This window comes from Prunus persica, chromosome G4 (assembly GCF_000346465.2).
Source record: "Prunus persica cultivar Lovell chromosome G4, Prunus_persica_NCBIv2, whole genome shotgun sequence".
NCBI classification, from domain to species: domain Eukaryota; kingdom Viridiplantae; phylum Streptophyta; class Magnoliopsida; order Rosales; family Rosaceae; genus Prunus; species Prunus persica.
Genome location: NC_034012.1, coordinates 2431665 through 2453606, shown reverse-complemented (window position 1 = coordinate 2453606; position 21942 = coordinate 2431665). Strand labels below are relative to the sequence as shown.

At 38.7% G+C, this 21942-nt stretch overlaps 4 protein-coding genes across 7 annotated transcripts; 2 read left to right on the top strand and 2 right to left on the bottom strand.

The window, feature by feature from the left end:
* On the bottom strand, window positions 2837-4161 carry LOC18778187 (ethylene-responsive transcription factor 12). Its single transcript, XM_007212097.2, has one exon. The coding sequence runs from the start codon at window positions 3979-3981 to the stop codon at window positions 3463-3465; it is 519 nt and encodes a 172-aa protein (XP_007212159.1). The 5' UTR covers window positions 3982-4161; the 3' UTR covers window positions 2837-3462.
* On the bottom strand, window positions 5228-11324 carry LOC18778174 (putative leucine-rich repeat receptor-like serine/threonine-protein kinase At2g14440). The gene is made up of 9 exons (XM_007211322.2): window positions 10576-11324; window positions 8558-9613; window positions 8050-8197; window positions 6849-6920; window positions 6578-6649; window positions 6302-6373; window positions 6138-6215; window positions 5846-6027; window positions 5228-5718 (listed from the first exon to the last, which is right to left on the bottom strand). Exons 1-9 carry the CDS (start codon window positions 10691-10693, stop codon window positions 5594-5596), a joined length of 1923 nt encoding a protein of 640 aa, XP_007211384.2. The 5' UTR covers window positions 10694-11324; the 3' UTR covers window positions 5228-5593.
* On the top strand, window positions 12907-17233 carry LOC18781074 (protein FRIGIDA-ESSENTIAL 1). 4 transcript variants are annotated; one of them, XM_020561978.1, is made up of 6 exons: window positions 12907-13378; window positions 13938-14202; window positions 14385-14605; window positions 14687-14860; window positions 15071-16254; window positions 16361-17233. In XM_020561978.1, the coding sequence occupies exons 1-6, from the start codon at window positions 13072-13074 to the stop codon at window positions 16388-16390; spliced, it is 2181 nt and encodes a 726-aa protein (XP_020417567.1). In that variant the 5' UTR covers window positions 12907-13071; the 3' UTR covers window positions 16391-17233. The 4 variants fall into 4 exon arrangements, with proteins under 4 accessions (XP_020417567.1, XP_007211370.2, XP_020417569.1 ...); XM_020561980.1 differs by adding an exon at window positions 13502-13591 and having other exon boundaries at window positions 13288-13378; window positions 14687-16254; XM_007211308.2 differs by having other exon boundaries at window positions 14687-16254.
* Window positions 20843-21938, top strand: LOC18778536 (auxin-repressed 12.5 kDa protein). Its single transcript, XM_007212186.2, has 3 exons — window positions 20843-21017; window positions 21141-21357; window positions 21488-21938. Exons 1-3 carry the CDS (start codon window positions 20912-20914, stop codon window positions 21522-21524), a joined length of 360 nt encoding a protein of 119 aa, XP_007212248.1. The 5' UTR covers window positions 20843-20911; the 3' UTR covers window positions 21525-21938.

Below are 21942 nucleotides of genomic sequence, written 5' to 3'. Positions count from 1 at the left end.
AGTTGTCACTCATCAATCCACTATTTATTGTTTTTACATACACACAAACAAATGTTAAGAGGAAAGTAGAAAACGACAGGCCAAAGACAAATCAACAATCTTTTTTTTTTTTTTTTTTAATTTTAATAATAAAAAACTTGGGCGACACGGACATCTCACCACCAGTGCAGAAGACCATGATGATGGGATTTCATTTGCTTTTTTTCTTTTTTCTTCTTCACGTCCTTGACAACATCATCATTATCATCATGTATGTATGATGACCATCTGTATCCATGCTCATGTCATGTCATGTCCTCCATTTATCATATAGCAAACATGACTCCCCAAGAATGTAGTACATAGGCCATGCCTCTGTATATATAAATTATAATCCTGGAAGAATATTATTATATATACATTACAAAGGAAAGTAATTTTAAAATTTACAAGGGCTGGTAGTATTTTCGCCAACCCATCATTAAATATAAAGGGCTTATTATTTAAAAAAAATTTAGTTACTTAATTAGCATATAAAAGATAATATTATTATTGCTTGACCAAACGAGTCCCGAATATCTTAACCGGTGGCACGTCTGGTCAAGCAACAAAGAAAAGCGCAGGCGCACCCGCGCCGTCAACGACAAAACACAATTTCATTATTTAATTAATTAATTATTGTTGGGTTTGGGTTTTATTTTAAAATTGTTGTTGTTTACTCTTTTGTTTCAGTTTGTGGGTGTGGTGTGGGGTGCGCTACGTAAACCAAAACAGCAGCGTTGGGGAGAGAGAGACGGCCGTGATTCCTCTGGTGCCGACAGATTCGCTTGGGTATGGGACCGGCCAGCGTGCCTGAGGGTGACACGTAAATTAAGCGGGTCCCACAACAAAGAGAGATTTTTCAAAACAAAAATCTCAAAGTTTTATGATTTTTTTCTTTTATTAAAAAAACCAAAGCAGAGTGGAGTAAGGGAGGGGGGGCACAGAAAGGGAGGTGGGGACCCAAAGGGCAGTGGGAGGGTCAAATCGATCAGTTTTTGAATTGACGGCCGGGGTTAGGTTAAGTTTACATACAACAAGTCTGCAGCTGCTAGCAGAGCAGAAGCAGCAAGCAAAAGCAACAGCTGCCTGCAGAAGCAGCAGCGCTGATGCATGCTGATGGTGGTGACGTTGAAATTAGGTGAATCTCTGAGTATGTAAAGTCTAAAGTAAAGACTAAAGAGGTCGTCTCGTCTGCTGCTCACTGCACTGCACCACCTACACGCACCTCTCTCTCTCTCTCAATTTGCGTGTCATTGTTCTTCTTTTTCCCTTTCTTTTTTTCGCTGTCTTATTCTTTGCGTCTATACACATATTCCGTATGTATATAAACACCTTTTATCCACTACTAATATTGATAACCTATGCATTTATTATTAAATAAAATCTCATATTCTCTCATAACATTCCTCACATCAACTCAAGTTGTGTCAGTTGATCACGCGTACATTTTTAGTCTTTGATGCGTTATGAATTTTAATTTCAATAATAACGATTAAATTGTACTATACTCGTGACAAGATGATAATAACGTTCTTATCACATATCTAAAATTCAAACTTGTACTGTGGATGAAGAATATATATCCACATCCACTCATTAATGCTGTAGGGTAGGACTAGTCTAGGACAATAGTAGTGTATGGAATGAAGTGGTAAATTCAAATTAAATTCAATACCAAATGAAAGGCAAAAGAGTTTTCTTGTGCTACACATGAAAATGACATTACATTTTGAATGCGACCTGAGGAACACAACACACTATGGGCTGGTACCTATTAGCCTACATGATATGATATATGTATATATTTAGCGACCAAAGCCGCCGTCCTAAAAGCCTAAAAGGGACTTTGGAAAAGAAAAGATTAAAAAAAAAAAAAAGCAAAGTAAAATATTGACCAAGAGATTTTTCTCATCTACTTTCATCACTCAAATCAAATCCAAACCATCTTTCTCATTTTCTTTGTGCCCATATTATTTATTGCATTATAAAATTCTAAAATTAAGAATGCAATTATAGAATTCTTACGACAACCAATAGAGGCAGACAGAAAATGGATTGGGTTGCCTTTTAACTAGATTGCAATCTTCTGTTTACCTTCATAATTAATGCCAGCTGATGCTGATGCTGCACAAATTACTCAGACCAGAATGAAATTACTAACCTATTATAAGTTTTGGAATACGTTTATTTGAAATTTGAATATATTATGCGTATAAACAAAATGTTTACGTGATTAAATTGTAGACAGTTCATTATCATCGAAACATACACCGTGTAATAAAATCCAATAACTAATAGATCATCACCGCATGTACAATTGTGTGTTACAACAAAATTCAAATGAAATAGCCACCACCCATCAAAATCACTAGGTGGTGGGGGTGGCATGTTATAAATGTGTCTTTCCCGGCTGGTGAAGAATCATCTGAGGAAAAGAACAAACGGGCAAAGGTTGTCACTCACTAGGCTTGAAATTGATTGCATGATAATTTTAATATTCTAATCAAGGTTTTGTATATAAATAAATAAACATGTAGTTTTCAAATATTGGTTGGCTTGAAAGAGAGAGAAATGGACAGCAGATTCCCACAGGATGGATAATTTTAAAATTAAAAAAAAAAGAAAAAAAAAGAGACAGGGACCCAAAGCCGGCAGCAAGCAAAGCAACAACATCAACACACATGAACAACGCGGCCATTTTTTTTACCTTCCTAATTTGCTTTTCTATAACAAGGAAAAGCTACGTCCCCCACCAAGAAAGCAACTTTTTGCTTATCCGAAAATCCAAATTTTGTGAAATAGACCTAGCACCTAAAACAATTATATTAAAATCAAATTAACAGCTAATTATACGCTTGGTTATTGTTAGAAAAAAAAAACAGAGGGGTAAGGGTTTAATTCACGAGGTAAGATGAATAATTAAAGAATATTAAACTGGTTTAATTAAGATGAAGGACACTGCATATCTCCATGTCGGGGAAGACAGGGACACTCTGAATTGACACGCGCCATGGGCTGAGAGTGGGTCAAGTTGTTCAAATTTATGGGATGCTGAAATGATCGGAAACAGATGATCAAAACACACACCGCACGCACGCACGCACGCTGGGTTTGCTGCAGAGCTTCCTTTCCCCACTTTGAAATGAATGAAAAGCTTCAAACTTTATCGAAATGGAAAGAGTCTCATTAATAAAAAAGCACATAAATTTATATACAGGAAGAAAGCCTCTCTCTAATATTTTTACTTTCAATAATAACATTGTTTTCTTTTTCCCTCCCTCAAATTCTCAAACCTTCAAACGTCCGAAAACGGAAGTGAAGATTTTTTCTTTAGATAATGGCGAAATACTAAAAACAAAAAGAAAAATATGGAGGGATCATGACATGAGATGAGAGGAAAACCCAAAACGACGCCGTCAGATGAGTACTACGTTTTTTTTTTCACAGCCACAAGGGTGGGGGCTCATTGAGGTCAATAGGCAGGCCACGTCGTACAAGCCCTAAATACGACGCCGTACTCGAACCCTCTGTGACCGTACCACCTGCGACGCCGCCAACATTTCCTACAACACCAACAGGAGGTTGAGGTTGTTCCCTCTTGCTCACCAACGACGTCGTATCGGGTGTTGCATCGCCGCAGCTCATGTCGTTCAAGACGCCTGTGTGGAGGAACTCGACCAAGCGGCCGGAGTGAGACGCCCAGTGGGCGGCGGAGGGCATGTTGAGGTCCAGAGAGAGACCGCCGGGAACGGGCGCCGGGAAGTTGGTCTTGGCCTTGGCGCCGCGGAGTGATCTGGCTGCGCCGTCATAAGCGAGAGCAGCTTCTTCGGGTGTGTCGAATGTACCCAACCAAACCCTGGTCTTCTTCCAAGGGTCTCGGATTTCGGCGGCGTATCGGCCCCACGGCCTCTTCCTTACGCCTCTGTAGTGGCCCTCGCGAGATGAAGAAGCAGTCGCCATGAAAAGACAGAGAGAGAGAGAGAGAACAAAAAAAAAGGTTTGAGTGAGTGAGAGAGAAAGAGAGAAAGGGAGAAAGAGAGAGACTGAAGAAATGGAGAGATGTATTGGGTGTGGAAAGTGAAAGGGTCCCACTCAGACACCCGTAATCGTCGGCTGGACGGCACGGCTCTCTCTATTTACTTATATATTGATCTGATTATGGGTTTTATTTACGTGTAAATTATTTGGCGCCGTTGGATTGAGATGAGGATCAGAGAGTTGGCCTCAGGTGTGATCGGACGGTCGTAGGGACGAAGAGGGAGGAAGGTGCACGTGAGGAGGGTGTGGTGGGGCCCAGTGGGGAAAAAGAAAAGAGCCGCCGCCTGAGTAGACGTGTGGGTTTGTGTGTGGGGTGTAGTGGTCTCTGCGCAAAGGGTGATGTAAGCCCTACCCATTTTGTACGGCGCTGTGGTCAGGCTCAGCGGCGCCTGCCACTTAATTCGTTTTTTATTTTATTTTTTCTATTTTTGAAACTTAATTTAAGAAAATAAAATTAAGGAAGTGGGGGCAGGGGTGGCGTATCGGGTAGTGAGTTGGATTGAAAGGAGATTGTTTGGTAGTGAGGAGGGAGTCCACGTGGCGAACAGAGAGGCGGTGTCCGAGTTGCAGGAGACAAGGGGCGAGTTAAGTTGAATTGGGTTGGGTCGGGTTTGGGTAAGATGGGCTGCTGCTGCTGCTGCTGCGTCTGAATACCTTTGGCGTCAATGCCGTGTTTGACTGGGGTTTGGGTTTGGGTGTGGGTGTGACCACTGACCACTGACCACTATGATGGAAATAATCGTACGGTGATCCTCATCCTGCCGTAAGCAGACTCACGAGAGCCTGACAACTATCTTATTTTATTCAATTTTATCAAATTGGATCTCTGAATTGTGTCCTTGTGACACGTATGTAGTGTTAGGGGATTGTGCTTTTTGACCAAGCTCTCAGTTTTCCAGCTTTGCAATTTTACTGGAGTATCTTTCCTTACCATTAGCAGGAACAAGCTGTTAATGTAAATTCCACTTTTAGGCTCCCTTGGCATTTACCCTTAGATTTGGACTGTGTAACTTTTTCTCATATAAATGCTCTCTTTCACTTTAGTATGGGAGCGCTTATGTAGTACAAAATCATAATTTGGGTCTTTATGATTTGTACACATCGATCGTCAGAATCTGAATGGGGCATGTCTGAAATTTTCCCTCCAACTCATCATGCCCCTTCTATGTTTTCTAAATCAAATTTCAAATAATTTCTTAAAATACTTCTCATACAGACTAGTTTTAATTAGTATTCTACACTCCATATGTTCAAAGTTGTGGAAGGATGGGATGGGAACATTTTGATTTCTACATGCATCACTTCCTTTAGGTGTTACAAAACTTCGCCAAATTTGAAAAGAAGAGGAAAGAATTGGAGCAATGTACAGTGTTTTTTTTTCCCCTTCTTTCTTTCTCTGTAGCATATACGGGCACCCAATGAGGGATGTGATCTTGTGTAAGTGAGAGGGCCAATGCAAGCAGTATTGCCAAGAGACCAAGTGCTTTGGATCAAACTTCCACCTATATTGGGCTTTGGGCTGAAAGTTGTCTGATCATGAAAGCAAGATGGGCCCAGTCTCAGCTGCCGTTCGAGATTGGGCATGATGATTATGCTGCCGGCTCATCTGAATGTTTTGTGATAAATGGGTCCTTGCCTTTGCATATGGAGCTTCTCTTGCTGCACAAATAAAGGTAGATCATAGTTTGCATTCATACTGTCTACTTATGCTAATATGGCTGATTTTCAGTCTTTTTTATTATCAGCACCATTGTATGCAGTTGCATTCCATTTCATATATCCTTACCGGCAAGTTGCTGAGTTCGGAGGATATTCTGCCGCCTTTTCCAACAGCATATTGAACAGATGACAAGAAGTAGGAACAACAACAACGCACCAAATGCAATTCCAATCTTTGCCGCAGCAGTAAGGTGTGGCCCGCATGTAGGCAGTCCAGGTATACCACAAAGACCATGATTGTCAGTGAAGCTGCATGCAAGCCAGATATGGAGTTCAGAATTCGTATCGATATATTTCTATTTATGTTGTCGTGCATAAAAGCCAACAATATGTACAGATTATTACTGACTAAATCATACTTGAAGCTAGCTCTGTGTAAAAGCCTTCCTCCTAGAGCAGCTGGGACCCTTCCGGACAGAGAATTGCTATTGAGATTACTGCACAATGACAACTTAGGTTAGAGTCTTCCTTCTATTACATTTTAATTCCATAGGTTTATAAGATGCGTGATGATATATCTTACAGTCTTTGTAATGATGTCAACTGTCCGAGGGATTCAGGAATTGATCCATTGAAGGAATTTAAGGAGAGGTCCCTGCCAAGGAAGGAGCATGTGTATTCTTCAATGATTACGTTGATTCAAAAACAAAAAATAAAACTCGAGGAAACTTTCACGAAATGGAATTGAACATGCAAATCACAACAATAATCGAGTTCATTGGATATGCCGTCCAGAAAAAACAAAATAATAAAACATCATCAACACTTTATGAAAAGAGAATATAAGCTGTGCACTTACAGTACTTCTAAGCTTGTTATTGTTCCAAGGGAGGATGGAATTGTTCCATGAATGTTATTTCCGCTCAAATTTCTGTAAATCCACAAGGTAAACAAACATGGGTTGAAACGGCTGTAAAACATTTGACTAGCTAGATGTTGCATTTTATAAATAAATAAACAAAAGCAATGCCGAGCTGTTATTTCATTGAAGTCTGGCATCAGGTATATATATATATTGAATTAAGTTAACATGACAAATAGAAGCTACCACATCTTAGAAAGAAACTCACAGGCTCTGAAGATGATGTAATTTTGATATGCCATCTGGCAAAAATCCCTTCAGACCTTGATTGTCAAGACCCCTGTGCATGCAGAGGTAAACATTAATTGCCAAAAATGTTCATATTACAATGGAACACACAAATGCCGAGGGGCCTTCTTTAGACATCATAAGAGTAATTCTCAAGACTACGCTGGAAGGTAATCTGAAATGCAAATCACTCAACCATGCACAGAATAACAGCTGGACTTTATGTAGTAGGAAATAAAGCTGGAACATAAAAGGTGCTAGAATTCAGATTCAGTGAGATGAATAAAACTCAGGGAAAAAGAAACAAGACCAACTATTATGCCAAAATGGAAGCAATTCAAGTGGCTCGGGCATATTAGGACTACATTTTGTGAAGACTAACCCTTGGTCAGGTATCAATTGATATTCACTTCCAAGACTAGAAGCAGAAGGTCTTCTAAAAAAATTGCTATTTGTATTCGACAGCCTCAAAAGAACTCCTCTACAGCAATAGCTCATCTCTATAGAATCAAAGAGTAACTGAGCTGGCAAGAGGCCATCAGAAATTCAGGACTCAAATTTGGGGTACAGATGAAGGCTAAATAATGAAGGAGCCAGACAATGTCAGTATACGGTGGAAAATGTGGACATGATGCCATAGTTGGGCGAATACTTTCCCTGTCAAATAAGCAAATAAGTATTTGATATTGCAACTAAAGCTTTCCTACTTTTTCTCGTCCACTTCCAAAAGAAAGCTGATCATTCACACCAAAGAAAGAAAGATAAATTTGATGCTTGGTGGGTTAAGTCGCTTGTTTTGACACCTTCTGTTGTGTACTTCCAATTCAAAAGAAAACTTTAAACATTACGACTTCCTTATAAATGAATCACAAAAAATTAACGAAATATCTCAACTGGTATACCAGCTGTCCATGTCCTAAAGTTGTCTCAAGGCACACTATTCAAACTTACATTATTATTTTAATACCTTCATCAAAGTGTTTTCTGAACAAAAACAGAAAACTAAGTTCTTTATGTATTCAAGAGTGAAATTCTTGCAGTGAGAAAATGAAGAGGGTAGCCAATTGAAGCACATGAGCAGTATAAAGAACACATAAATTGGAAAGACAAATTAGAAATAAGGTTGAAAAGGAAAAGGAAAAGGAAATAATAAAAAATGAGGTGAAGGCTCAAGAAATTACAGTCCGTCAATGACCCATTTGCTGCTAGTTCTATCAAATTGGCAATCTGCTCCACTCCATGGATGTTGTTGAGGAACACATGGATCACCATTCCACCCCAACCGAACAGGAAGCCCCAATGTTTTCTTTAATGTCTGTAACGCCTGAACTGTTTTTTTTTTGGGTGTGGAAAGAGAAAAGGGTGATGAATTAGTAACAACGGTTTCCGTAGCGTTTGACTACCACTATAGACATACAATAGCTTTTGATGGAAAATAAGACGCAATAAAAACAATCTCCAATAGGTAACACAAGTTAAGAATGTTTTCAAAGCAATTGTAAAGTGAAGAAGATATTAAGTGATATGTGACAAGATCGAAGAGTACATTCGTAAGACTGCAATTCTACATGTCTAACTATTGTTTAATGAAATGCGTATGTGTACAGTACGTACATATTGCTAGGTGTTAGTGAGGGTTGCATAAAACTTGGATATATAAAAACAAACAAAGAGGAGGTGCATATGAACCTTCTTCTGGTACAGTTTTTGACTCGGCCATTATAACCTCAAATATCTCAATGGCATTGATTATGGCATGATCACCTCCTTTGGGGTGCAAGGTTATTGTTAAAGTCCTCCCGCTTACAGCGACAGTTTTGTTAAGTACAAGAGCAGCATAACGGTCCCCACTCATTTTGATAACATCCACATCTTGAAATGCAGTGTCACCATTTATCAGGATATCAAATACCCTTTGCCCTACACCAGTGACTGCAGAATCAATCTCAGCAAAGTGTAACCAAATTGAGTAGTTTCTATTGGGATCCACATCCATTGTATATTCTAAATCGAGCTGACTAGCAGTACCAACAATTGCATTTTTATAAAGAGCTGCTGGATAAAAGTTTGGTGGATTTGAAGCCTGCTTAATGCTGGCTTCAGTAGATCGGGCTGTATCAGTACTCTGACCAAAGGTCTTTTTGTAATTCCAAAATCTGTCCCCACCCCAATGATCCCCGCCATAATCTACGTCAAACTTTGGCTTCCCAGTACCACAGCTCAATCTTGTTACTGTTCTAAGGATTATTCCTTGACCTGATTGCTGGCTAAGTTGGTATGCTTTATCATCAACTTGGAGAATTTCAAGGGAAAGAATTGCTGGATCCCCATGACCAGTGCTATGGAAGCAGATAGACACAGAGCTATCTTTAAGAAACACTAGTGCTTCAGCAAATGTTTCATCGTCGTGGCTACTCCAACCAGATTTTAATGAAGTAACCTGAGTGCCTTCGACAGAAATATCAAATAAAGGTTCACTGTCATAGTTCTGTTGTGCAAGCAATCCAAAAAAGATCCTTACTGAGTAGCGTCCCCGGGGAACTCTATTGATGATGTAACAATTTTCAGGGCCTTCAGACAGGGGAAAATACCGAAGTGACTGAAGTGGAGGACTGATATAACTTGGGTGTGTTGCATTAAAAGGTATGCCTCCTGTATATGCAAAATCCTTAAACCACAGTGTATTGGTTGGCTTTGTATGCACATTCTGACGAGCTCCACAGCTTATGCGCATAGCAAATGGTGCTGTTCTCAAAAGCATAACACACAAGTTAAAACCAAAATTTTAACCGGAATAAGCAAAGGAAGATAAAATAAAGAACTGAGTAATATTCTCTAATCTTATAAGCATGTGTTGTCTGCATGATGGTGTGTGAATAGTAATACCAACTTCACTAAACAACAACTACTAGAGAATTAATTTTCTCTTAAATTTGAGTATTCATTTTATAAGCACTGATGTGAAAGCAGCAACTTATACAAAAATGCTACTTTCATGAAAATCCTATTACTATAGTGTTTTTCTTTTTTATGTATAATTTTCTAGATTCTGTAATTGTACTGTAACCACCTTAGTCAATTAAAAACAAAAAAACAAAAAAACACAAAAATAGAAAATTCATCTAAAATGTTGAGAGGCCACAGAGCATAATGCACCATCCGCCATGAATACGCCAATGCCCCTGCTTTCTCTATAACTTGGTAAAATTGGTTATCATCATACATAAGAAACATAACCTACTTTAAGCCTTGTTTTATGCCATTCTGTGTTTGCAATTGGCACAACTGAAACGCAGATTCATTTCCTTTTCCAAAAGGAATTCAAACTCATTAACTTTCCTTCAACATCAAACAAACAATTTTTTTTTTTCCAGAAAGAGTAAAAAAGTACTACTTATTTCCATTTTTACTCTCTGATTCATTTCCATTCTTTGAATCATCAATGCCAAACATAATCGAGCATAAGAACAAGATCTCCACCAAAGCAAACGCTAAAATTTACACCAAAAACCAAAAACGATGAATTAGCACCACTACACTTTAAACTCATTGTTCTCTCTCAAAATTCAGTGGCTAAATTCACTCCAATGCCACTGAATTTGACTCCGAATTGTTAAGAACTCAAGAATCAAGATATACAGGGAATCAAGAAACGGCAATGTAATCGAACTGAAGCGAATAAGTAAAAGATGCTAGTGAGCACTCACCAGGTTTAGCCGAAGCCAAAGAGAAGACTGAGCTGAGCAGGAGAAGAAGCCATGGCAGAAGAAGAAGACGAAGAATAAACCTAAGCATTGTTTTAGCTGTGAAACACGCTACGCGCATGTGCCGTTCGCCTTTTCTTTCTCCACTATACAAAATCTCATTCTCATATGTTCTGTATTTGCTTTCCAATTTCCACACAGAAGGAGAGAGAAAGACAGAGAAAGCGAGAGAGAGTAAAATTGGATTGGACGTGTATGCAACTAGTCACTAGTGCTGAATTACAGTTGGAGTTGGTATCTAATTTCCTTTTTTTTTTTCTTGATTTTGTTGACTCGTGAAAAGAGGAGATATTAATGTCCTGCCCAGATTTTAATGATCTCCTTTGCTTTCATTAATGAACGGTGCAGATGGATAGTTAGGTCTAGTCCCCACAGATTCTTCATGGTTCGATGGTTGGGTTGGAGCCCACACCGCACGCCACACTCTCGTGTAGACGACAAAGCACGTGACAACGCTAACGTGAGCGAAAGGTGGGGAGAGTTCACGGGGTGGACTTTTTTATTTATTATTTTTTTGTTGCCAAAGTGCAATTATCAAATTGGCAATCCAGATTAGGAATTATAATTAATCTTGTCCATCAATTTAGGACTTGTTGGGCCTCTGATCTTAACAATACGAGACGAGGACAGTTGGTTTTTATATGCAAGTTTTATTCAATTTTGGTGACTTTTGCTTATATGGATGGGATTTATATTTTGGTAAACAAATTTATTCGAATTTCTACTTAAAGAATATTGGGTTCTGGATGTGTAAGGTTGAATGGATCGGACCGTTGAGGTTGAGGTATGGTCCGCGAGGACCCCTAGTTCTGAACTTTGACTCCTTTAAGCATGACTTGGTGCGCAATCTTCGGAGACGCTTTTGTGATTAAGGCAGTAGGCCAACTAATCACCACCAGAATTCAACTCAAGTTCCCATTTTATTTACAAACAAAGGTGAAGAGGACTAGACGAGTCTCTACACATAAGGGCTCGAGTATCGTTCGAGTCAAGTATCTTACTCTCTTCTTGCAAAGTGATTCAATTTTGATGGAGCTCTCTACCTGTGATAGAGTACTAATCACTCCTATTTTTCTTGGCATGGAAATAAAACATTAAAAATTACGATTTTTAAAAAGTATATGAGTGAGAAAATCAAGAGGTTAATCGATGTGAGCTAATATGCAATGCCAACTTTGCAAGCCTATGTGCCACTTCATTTTTTATTTTAAGTTACATAATGCTCTAAATAAAATATGAATGGCGGCATTATTAGTGCTGGTAGATTATAAAATTTCATTAAAGCATGGACACTTTGTAGGTCATCCTTAAACTGTTGAGATAGAGACGTCTTGTTGTCTCCATTGATCATGGACCAGTTCAAAGTTCATTAACATGCCAGAATGAAATTTCATTTTCTGGGGACGACTTCATATCATTTTGTAGTTAGGTAGGACCTTTGAGCATTCATACTGCTTCAATTATGATAATTCTTTTGTATACTATATATGCACGTAGACTCATTTTCATTCTCCTAATTTGTATGTTTGTTCGTGCAACACAGTGTGCTTGCAAGTTATTGTGCTGCACGGACAGAACGCACTGAATCACATAACGTATGTATAAATCCAACTCAATAAATTTTGAAATCCTAACTCCGCCCTTGATATACGGGGCATATTATGGACTGCAAAATAAATCTCATTTATGCGAAGAGAAATACAGCTGATTGGGCTCCGAGGCTGAGTTGGGTCTTACTACTGTCCTGCCCCTCCTCCTAGTATTAGTATGGGGTCTTGTTTAGGAAATCATTTTGGGCAAGTGGAGTTAAAGATTGTCCGACGTTGAAAGGCCTGGTCCACAATAAAGACTTTTTTTTTTTTTTTCAGGAACAATAAAGACCAAATTATAAGACTAAAATACATTGTATGTGCCTCTCAAAAAAAAAAACAAAAACAAAAACTGATTTTATGATTTTTTGCCCACCCTTATTTCTGGTGTATTTACAATGGAAAAATAAGAGGTGATGACATTGTAATCTTGGAAAATAAGTTATTGGTGACATCTGAGCATTACTTGAGAACTGTTGTGATTCATTAGCACGAATTTGAGTTAAGGTTAATTTTCATGGTCCGACTCGACAATTATTCGGAGTCATGCAAAACTCCTAATGATTAATATTTGAGTCGGACGTTATTTCAATGGAGATCAATATGTACATGTGTGATTGTTTTTAATATAAAATTTTAAACTATATTTAACATATATATATATATATATATTTTTGAATTATATGTATCACACTGCAGCGATCATTATGTACCCGGGAATAATCACAGCACTACACGTATCCCACATTTGCCTGGCCAACGGAGATCAGTGAAGCAAGCTCAGTCTTAGCGTCCCCACAACGAAGCTCAAGGAAGGCGTACCGTACCAACCTAAGAAGCCGCACCCAGAATGCCTCGCGATGACCAATCTCCGCTCCCCGGCGAAGTCTCCGACTCCGCCGATATTGAAGAAGAAGAAGAAGAAGACCCAGAAATAGAAGAAGAAGAAGAAGAAGATGACGACGACGAAGAAGACCCCGAAATAGTAGAAGAAGAAGAAGAAGAAGAAGAAGGGGAAGAGGAGGAGGAGGAGGAGGAAGAAGAAGAAGAAGAAGAAGAGGTGGAGGGAGAACAGGAAGAGATAATGGAAGAAGAAAGGATTGAAGTGGATATGGATATTTCTGATTCACCGGTTCAAGCTCGTGATCATCATAACGGTTATTTACCTCTTTGATTAACCTACTTGTTTTCCAAACTCTTTTTGTTTCATCTTTAATTGTTTGGATTTCGGTGCTGTTGCTCATATGCATACGTTTGCTCTGTTTCCACTTCAATTTTAGGTTTGCATTTAGATTCATACTGTTCATTGTGGCTTGATTGGAGCAATTCGTGCTAATGTAGTGCTTTCAGAGCAATTGGAAATTCTTTAGGTGAGATAAAGTAATGTAATTTGATTATGAAGAATTGTTATAAACTTGGAACTCTGATATGCGGGCCACTGTTCTGAGGAGTTTGGAAAGAGCCGCCAATACTTGTGAAAATTGGTAAAGTAAGGTTTTGTCTTGCGCATTTCACTTTGAGCCTTCCAGTTTCAACCGGTAATTTGGTTAAACCCTATCTCTCTAATCTGGAATGATGAATTGGTCCAATCTCGTTGAAACCATTGCCCAAATTTAGCTCAAGGCCAACTTGATTTACTTGATTGTTATGAATATCTATCAGCCTTCTTTCTCTCTGTCAAGGCGGCAATACTTGATTTTATTTTGTTTTGTGTAGATGTTAGACAAGATTATAAGCCCGAGGGACTTGATGGTATACACTCAAATGAATCACATGATGATGGAAAAGCTTATTTGCGTCATAGTGTGGTTATGGATGCTAAAGCCTCCAACTCATCTGGTGTCGCTGGGGAAGAGATGGCTGATGCCATCCTGATGAGGGATCACTTAGGTAAGGAGGTTAAGAGTGTTATGAATCCAGAGGATGTGATGAAACAAGGGGACATACATCCGAGGAATGATAGAAAGCAAATGGATTCAAGGTGAGGTGATATGCTGGACCTATATACTTTTAAAATTTTATTTTTATAGAGCCAAAGCAAGTGCACTTTCAAAATTTACTTGTCACAGAGCCAAAGTGTTGGCTACTATCTGTTCTGGTAGCTAAATATTAACTTTTTCCAACCAAACTTGTACAAATCCCGCTAACCGTCAAGTTTTTCAGATCAGCTGCTTCTGAGAAAGTGACCAGAATTATGTCTCCTGTTGCTGAGACTAGTGATCGAAACAAACGCCCAGCTATTATCTGTGACTTCTTTGCTAAAGGTTGGTGCATTAGAGGTACTTCATGTAAGTTTGTCCATATAAAAGACAATCTGAATAGTACTCATCCACAAGGAGATGTTGCTGCTGCAAATTGTACTAGAGAAGTCCAGCCTGATGAAGGTATAATGTATCTTCTTGGGTTTGAATGTCAAGAAAGTACTCTCCTGTGATGTTCTTATTAACAACCTTCTACTGTGACAGGTCTAAGAGACATAACTGAGAGATCAAGGTCACCTGGTTTTCCTGACCCTCTGGCTTCTTCACATCTCTCTTCTGAAAAGATCCGATTTTCGGAACACAAAGGAATTCAGAGACGGCACCAGTCTCTTGAAAACCATAAGTTTCCAGCAGTTCCAGGAGAGGAATCAAATATGGGTGAGTCCACTGATGCACATAAATTGCATTCATCCAAAGATGATCAAGTCTTTCTCTCCTCGTTTAAAGATGTAGGAAGGGATGGTCATGCACGTAACTGGCCCGTTGATGGTTATAACAACTCACCAATTCATAAAGATAATTCTAGATTCATGAGTGGTTTGCATCCTGAACCTGGATTTTTTTCTAATGGATCTACTGCGTCATCAGGCAAGTACTCTAGAGGGAATCCCACTTCTCAGTCGAGTTGTATGGACGAACCAGCTGGAATTTGGAGCCAGCGTATGCACAGTGATCATAATTCCCCACTTGTGAGCCTTTCCTTGAATTCAAACTCAAGTAATCTTTTAACTAATGGCTCATTTCCAGCTAGCCGTATTTCATCTTGGACTGGATTTTCATTGCCTTCTAGTTATTCCTGTTTAGATGCAAGTCCTCATGGTACTCAAAAGCTTTTAGACCGAAATAGAGATTACCATTATTCTACTAGATCATCTCCCTTACTGAAAAGCTCTTCTCCCTTCTCTAGTTCTGAATTGAAGAAGTTGCCTTCTACCAGTGTGTCATTGCGCTCTGATAAACTTAAAACAAAAATTTCTTCAAATGATTGGGAGCCATCTGTACCCTTCCAGCCATCTTTTATTCTTCCTCCTGCATTTCTATCATCTTCAGGGAGCCAGTATGACCCTCTTCGTGACAGCATTGATTTACCTAAGTTAGCAAACATCTCCTTTGAGGCTTCTTTCTATTCTGAAGAGGCTGCCATTGGGAACAAGTTGCATCATCAAATACTTGGTGAATCTGTTAGTGGGACTATGCGTCCAGTTTGTGATGGTGATACAAACTCTATGTCTTCACATAATACATGTCATGAAAAGGTATTAGATAATAGCTGCTATACACGTGAACATAATTCGCCTGTAACTGAAGCAGAGACAGTGGGGGCTTCTGTTGTCTGCCAAAATGGAACCATGGCTATAGAAGAAAATCTCTCGGGACCCTCTCATCTCAAAGGTAGTACAAAACCACATAAAACCAGTTCATATGGTGATTCTAGACCTCAGAGTGACAGTTCTAGACACAAAAAAGACATAACAGTAGATAGATTTAGAGAAAACAATGAAGTGGATGGTGAACATGTGACAGATGGGGATGTACAGCAAGAATCAAAAGCTCTGAGGCATTTCCGTGCGGCTCTTGTAGAGTTAGTAAAAGAATTGTTAAAACCAAAATGGCGTGAAGGTTGTCTCAGCAAAGATGCACATAACAAGATAGTTAAGAAAGCAGTAGAGAAGGTTCTCAGTGCTTTTCAGCCCCAACAAATCCCACCTACCGTAGAAACAGTTCTGCAATACCTGTCTTCGTGCCGTCCAAAAATCTCAAAGCTTGTTGAGGTTAGCTTTTTGTTTTGTCATTTTAGTGATAATGTGAGGACGCAGGTATTGGGTTTTGAATGTGAAATTGTTCCTGGAATCTGACTGCTACTTCTTTCATTTGCAGGGATATGTTGAGAAATATGGCAAATCTTGAGATGTTAGGCCGAGATATTGTTCTTTTGCAGAATTTCCTACACAGTTTACTAATTGGAGGTCATGGACAGTTTGTTCGATAACCCTTTTCTTTTACATAATTAGAAAAGAGTTTTTGTAGAGTTGTTAATTTTCTTATAAGATGTATTGCTTCAAAAATTATTTCTGTTACTCTCAGTTCATCTATTTGGAGATAATAGGTGTCATGACTAGAATTTGTCTTAGTCTGTATATAGAAAAAGAAAAGAAGAAAAAAAAAGAGTCATAATTCGTTTCATTTTTATGCAAGGAAGATTGCCTTAAGGCTTGAATTAACCCAGATTGAGGGTCTTTCCAAATTTTAGCAAGTTCCCAAATGCTGGGTTTTAGTCTATCTACGGTCAGTCTTTAATTCTTTCACTGCTTGAATTCTTAGGTGCTGTGGAGTGACGGGGTAAAATGAATCCTTTTGGTTTGGGAACTACCCGTATTGGACCCATGAAGTTGAAATTACAGTTTCCATATCAGTCTTCCCTGAGTTAGGATGGATATGATATGTAATTGATCACTTCTGCAGTATCTTGGGTATAATTTGCATATATCTTATTTTACTGGCTACAAAGAATTTGGCATAGTGCGGCAGATTTTCATTAGGATAATGAAAAATAAAAATAAGCTGTATGGTCTGATAGTGTAGATATCAAAAGATGTTTATTTTGAATTTCTGAAGTTAAAGTTGACTTATAATATTGCTAGCATTGGAATTTGAAGTTTTACTGTCCCTTCATCCTCTTTTCTGGTCATCATGATCTGTAATTGTGGCTTTCAGATTCTTCTATGGATAATATGTTTCATTGTTGAGGTACATTCTAATTTTTCTACGACATGTCATTAATTCTTGTGCTGTGAATTTTATTTTGGTGTTTGATCTAAAATGTTCTGAAGTTTCATTAATTGTTTGACAACAGAGGATTGGATTTTGATTGCAATATTATAGGTTTTACAGGTGTCCAGCTTATAAGCTGATGGCATTTCAGTTATTCAAGTCAAAACTGAAGTAGCTATGATTTAGTACATAAGGATTTCTGTGTTAAAACTATGGAAATTCTAGTACTTAGATACTTGGGCACCTAGTTTTTCACTTTCCTCCTTTCATTTTCCATATCTAAAAATATAGAACCTCCGTAAGAAATTGAGGCTCCTGCAAATATTATGTACATGAAACTAGTTTATCAATGTGGAAATGACAGAAACGGATGAATTATACAAGTTAGAATTTCTGTAACTAAAGTCCCTATGAGGCTTTGAGGATAGCTCGCAAGTAAAATTTCACTGGTAAACTTTCAAGTGTGAATGTCCACACTTTGCACCTGAAAACCCCTCAAAGTCCTGAACCCTGAAATCTACTTACGCATGGGATTGCTGTTGAGGTACGATAGTTGCTACTAAATCAGGGCAATTTGCGAAAACTGCAAATCAATCATGTTGTAATTCTTTTCCATTTTCCCATCTCAAGAACAAGTTAGATTTGACTTGATGTATGGTTTCTCAACCCAAATCAAAGTATTTTTTATGGCATCAAAGGCCTAACAAGTTTCAATAAATAGCCCTGATATGGTCAAGATTCAGAATTGAGTGAAAGAGAGAGGGGGGAAATAGAGGCTTGAAAGCAGCTCTATGTGATGAATGACTGTAGGACATTAGAAATCGATATACAAATCCCACAGTTCCTGTAAGATATCAGATAATTTAGAACATTTTCTATTAATTTCAGGTGGTTCTGGTAGCTCGTAAGTATACTCTCTATAAAATGAGTTGGGTCATATGGGGAAGCGTTTATGAGATTGTAAAGAAGTTGGGGCTGGTTTGTCAGTATATGGCATTAACTGCTGTATGCAGACTTATATTAGTGACTTTTAAGTGACCTCAGACTGTTGAGACTCTAGATGCAGTTGTGTAACAACTGTGTGATCAATCATCTGGTCGTTCAGCGATCATACTTGAGTAAAGGTTCATGTCTTGGATTTTATTAAATGTTGCTAACTGAAACAACCTGGGTTATATTGAAGCCTCACTTTCAAATCTAAATTGTTCATCGCAACTAATTGAAATGGACTTTTGATTTAGCTGAAATAGAAAGAATTGAAAAGAAAAAGGAGCCTCATGTCAATGTAACTTCCCATTTTCTTCTGGGATTCTGTGTCCTCTCTGCGTTGGCTTAGAAACTCGGCATTCCTTGCAAGGGAAGAGAAATGACTTGAATATTTTCTGGCCAAACCATGATCTTGGCGCAGGGTTTTCTTTTTTCTCTTGGTTTCCAAATTCTGGATTTGGTTTAGCAGTTTCTGTGCCACCGGTGTTGTCAGTTGATCTCTTGCTACTGGTACGGGCTGCTCGTACTGAATCTTTGATGCAGGGCTGGTTAGTTGGCACATGCTGTGTTGATTGAAGTACAATTGCTTTTGGTATGATCTGACCATTTGAGATTAACAGGTCTGCTGGGTAATGCTTGATGGGATCGGTCGCAATGGACTCTGGTGTAGTGTGACCAAACTCAAACTCTGTGCCTTGTTTGTGAATTTGATTGGCTCTGTTAGTAGGGAGGGACTTGGATTGCTGATCCTGAACACACAGGAGGCCAGCAAACGAAAAAGAGTCAAGTGAACAGCTATCAGCTGCAGCATCCATTGAAATCTTGTTTTGCAGGCGGGCTGCCATTGTTTCTAGGATGCATTCTGGTTCCAAGCTTCCAGAGTTATATATATAGAGTTCTGGATAAGGGGGTCTGAGTGTGGATTTAACTATTTGTTATGTCTTGTTTGTTTGTTTGTTTGTTTTTCATCTCTGCTTCCTTTGCCATGTTAGTAGCTATGATTTATTGTTCTCATTTTCTGTTGTTTTGGATGGTATATGGGCGGCTTGGAAATAACGAGATGATGAAGAAACAATGCAGAATATTCATTACATGTATTTGTGATTCATTAAAAATGTCTAAAATGTGGAAGTGTGAGATACTTTTTGCGGCAAATTTTAAAATGCTTGAAGATATGCAGGCAGGCAGCTTGTAGGCTTGCAGGTGATCTTTTGTAGGGGCGTGGATAATACCAAAGAATTGCCTGCTGTTAAAAAGGTAAAATAATAGGGTTGGCTTGGCTTGGGTTAAATGTTGTAGTGTTAGCCGAATGCCGACCATTGAATCTGCTGTGTGTTTGTTCACCAAAAAGCCTTAAAAATGAACTTTTGATCTTTTTAATGCATACTTACAAAACTTTGTTTTAGGTAGCTGATGTTATCGAGGATGGCATTGGCATGTTAATTAAATCAGCTAATTAGTGTTATGTTTATTTATTTATTAATTTTAATTTCTTGAGTTCCTCTTCTAAGGGAAAAAAACAAAATGATTGCTTTTTGTTCTTTCTTCTTTTCTTTTTCCCTTTTGGTTATTTGAAGAAATATGTGGGCGTATACTGGTGCACAAGCTTATTATTATTAGCCCAGGTGTCGGCCCATAGAGAAGGTCATAAATGGGCAAGGCAATCTGTACAGAAAACTAGGGCTGGATCAGCATGCACAGCTGAAAAATGTGTCTCTCTATAAGTGAATCGGCGGACCGAATTGTTTTTACTTTTTTCGCCTCAGTTTTTTGAAGTAGCCCAACATGAAATGTGGGCTCTGTTGCATATCATAAGGTCAGATTTTTTTATATATTTATTTATAATAAATAAATAAAAAAACAATTACCATCACATAAAAATAAAAAGAGAAGAATTGGCGGAAGCTTATATAATGAGGTGTTCAATCCAACATAAGGATCTCTCACTATAATTCCTCATTCTAGTCCCCTTGAGATTTGGGTGTTACAGTCGTAGTGTTAGGTTAAATGATGAGAGAGTTGATATTTCATGAATCGTGGTACAGTATCAACAGATAAAAAATATCATTGTAATATGAGTGACTAAATAACACCCCGTAACATTCACATTGAATGCCAAAATTAGTGCATGAACATTTAACCCAGAAAGTGAGACCAAATTACAGGACCACGTGTCATCTCAAAATTCTTGTCTCCCATGATCATTAATCACTGCGGACCCCACATTGCTCTGATGAATAGGACAAGTATTCGTATGGTAAGACGAGTACACTTTGTGAAGCCAAGCACCAAGCCAAGCCAAGCCAGAACTCAGTAGATTCTAGGTGTTTGATGGATGGATGATATTATTTAGCGGGGCCCAGTTTTACCAAGTCTTTCATTCTTATCCGTTTCTCATCCCTCCTTTTTTCCACTCTCGGGTTTCCTATAGCCAATTTCACCCACAATTGTCGTTAGTACCCATCGTTTGCACTGCCCACTGTAATCCCTGATTAAAAAATTAATGCCACTTGGTGGTAGAAAAAAGAAAGAAAGCCCCAATTAGCAAATTTTTAATGAGAGATGAGATATTTTAGGTTTCGAGTTGCTTTATATATAGAATAGAAGCCTCTAGACCATGAGCTATTAGAGAGAGAAAGAGAAGGAAAAGAAAGAAAGAGTGAGCAAAAAATGGTTCTGCTTGAAAAGCTTTGGGATGACATTGTTGCTGGACCTCAGCCTGAACGCGGGCTTGGCAAGCTTAGGAAGGTCACCCCAAAACCCTTGAACATCAAAGGTGCTACATATATATGTGACAAAGTTTGCCTCTTTTTTAATTCTAGTTTCCATATATCATATGGTTTTTTGGGTTTTGATTAAATTTGATATATATATATATATATATATATATTGGTTGTAGATGTGGAGGGAGAGACAAGCAGCAGCAGCAAGTTGGCGATGCCTATGAGCCCAGGAACTCCAGTAACCCCAGGAACACCAGTAACACCAGCTTCAGCTCGTGCTAAGGACAACGTTTGGAGGAGTGTTTTCCACCCAGGCAGCAACCTCGCCACCAGAACCATGGGCAACCAGGTCTTTGACAAGCCGCAGCCCAACTCTCCCACTGTCTATGATTGGTACGTAACTTCTTAACCTCTACACAAATCAATCCAAGCCGTACGTTCATCATAGATCTATCTGTTGACCATAGATCTATGTACTTAATTAGATCTTATATATTATCTGATATACGTGATCATATCACAGGCTCTACAGTGGGGAGACCAGGAGCAAGCATCGCTAAGGTGACAAGCAAGCAACTGATGAGAGCAGAGACCAGCTAATAGCTACCCGGGGTTGCATGTAAATAGTGTCGTTTTTTCATTTCTGCGTTTGCCACGTGCCTTGGTGGTGGTTTGGACTGGACTGGATTGTTTTTGGGATTTAGGTTGTGTCGTTTTAATTTTGGTAAGTAAATGTATAAGGCCTTGTTTGGCCTATGTGAGAGAGAGAGAGAGAGAGAGAGAGAGAGAGAGAGAGAGAGAGAGAGAGAGAGCTCACTGTCTTTAAGCATTATTAATGACGTATGTTTAATGTGTGTGTAGCGTTGTATAAGTAAAACTGGCACGGTGGATGACTCTTTGTTTAGTCAGATCAAACCGTGAGTTGCTTTCCAATTTTATCTTCAAATAAATAAAAATATATTTCTGCTAATTTACTAA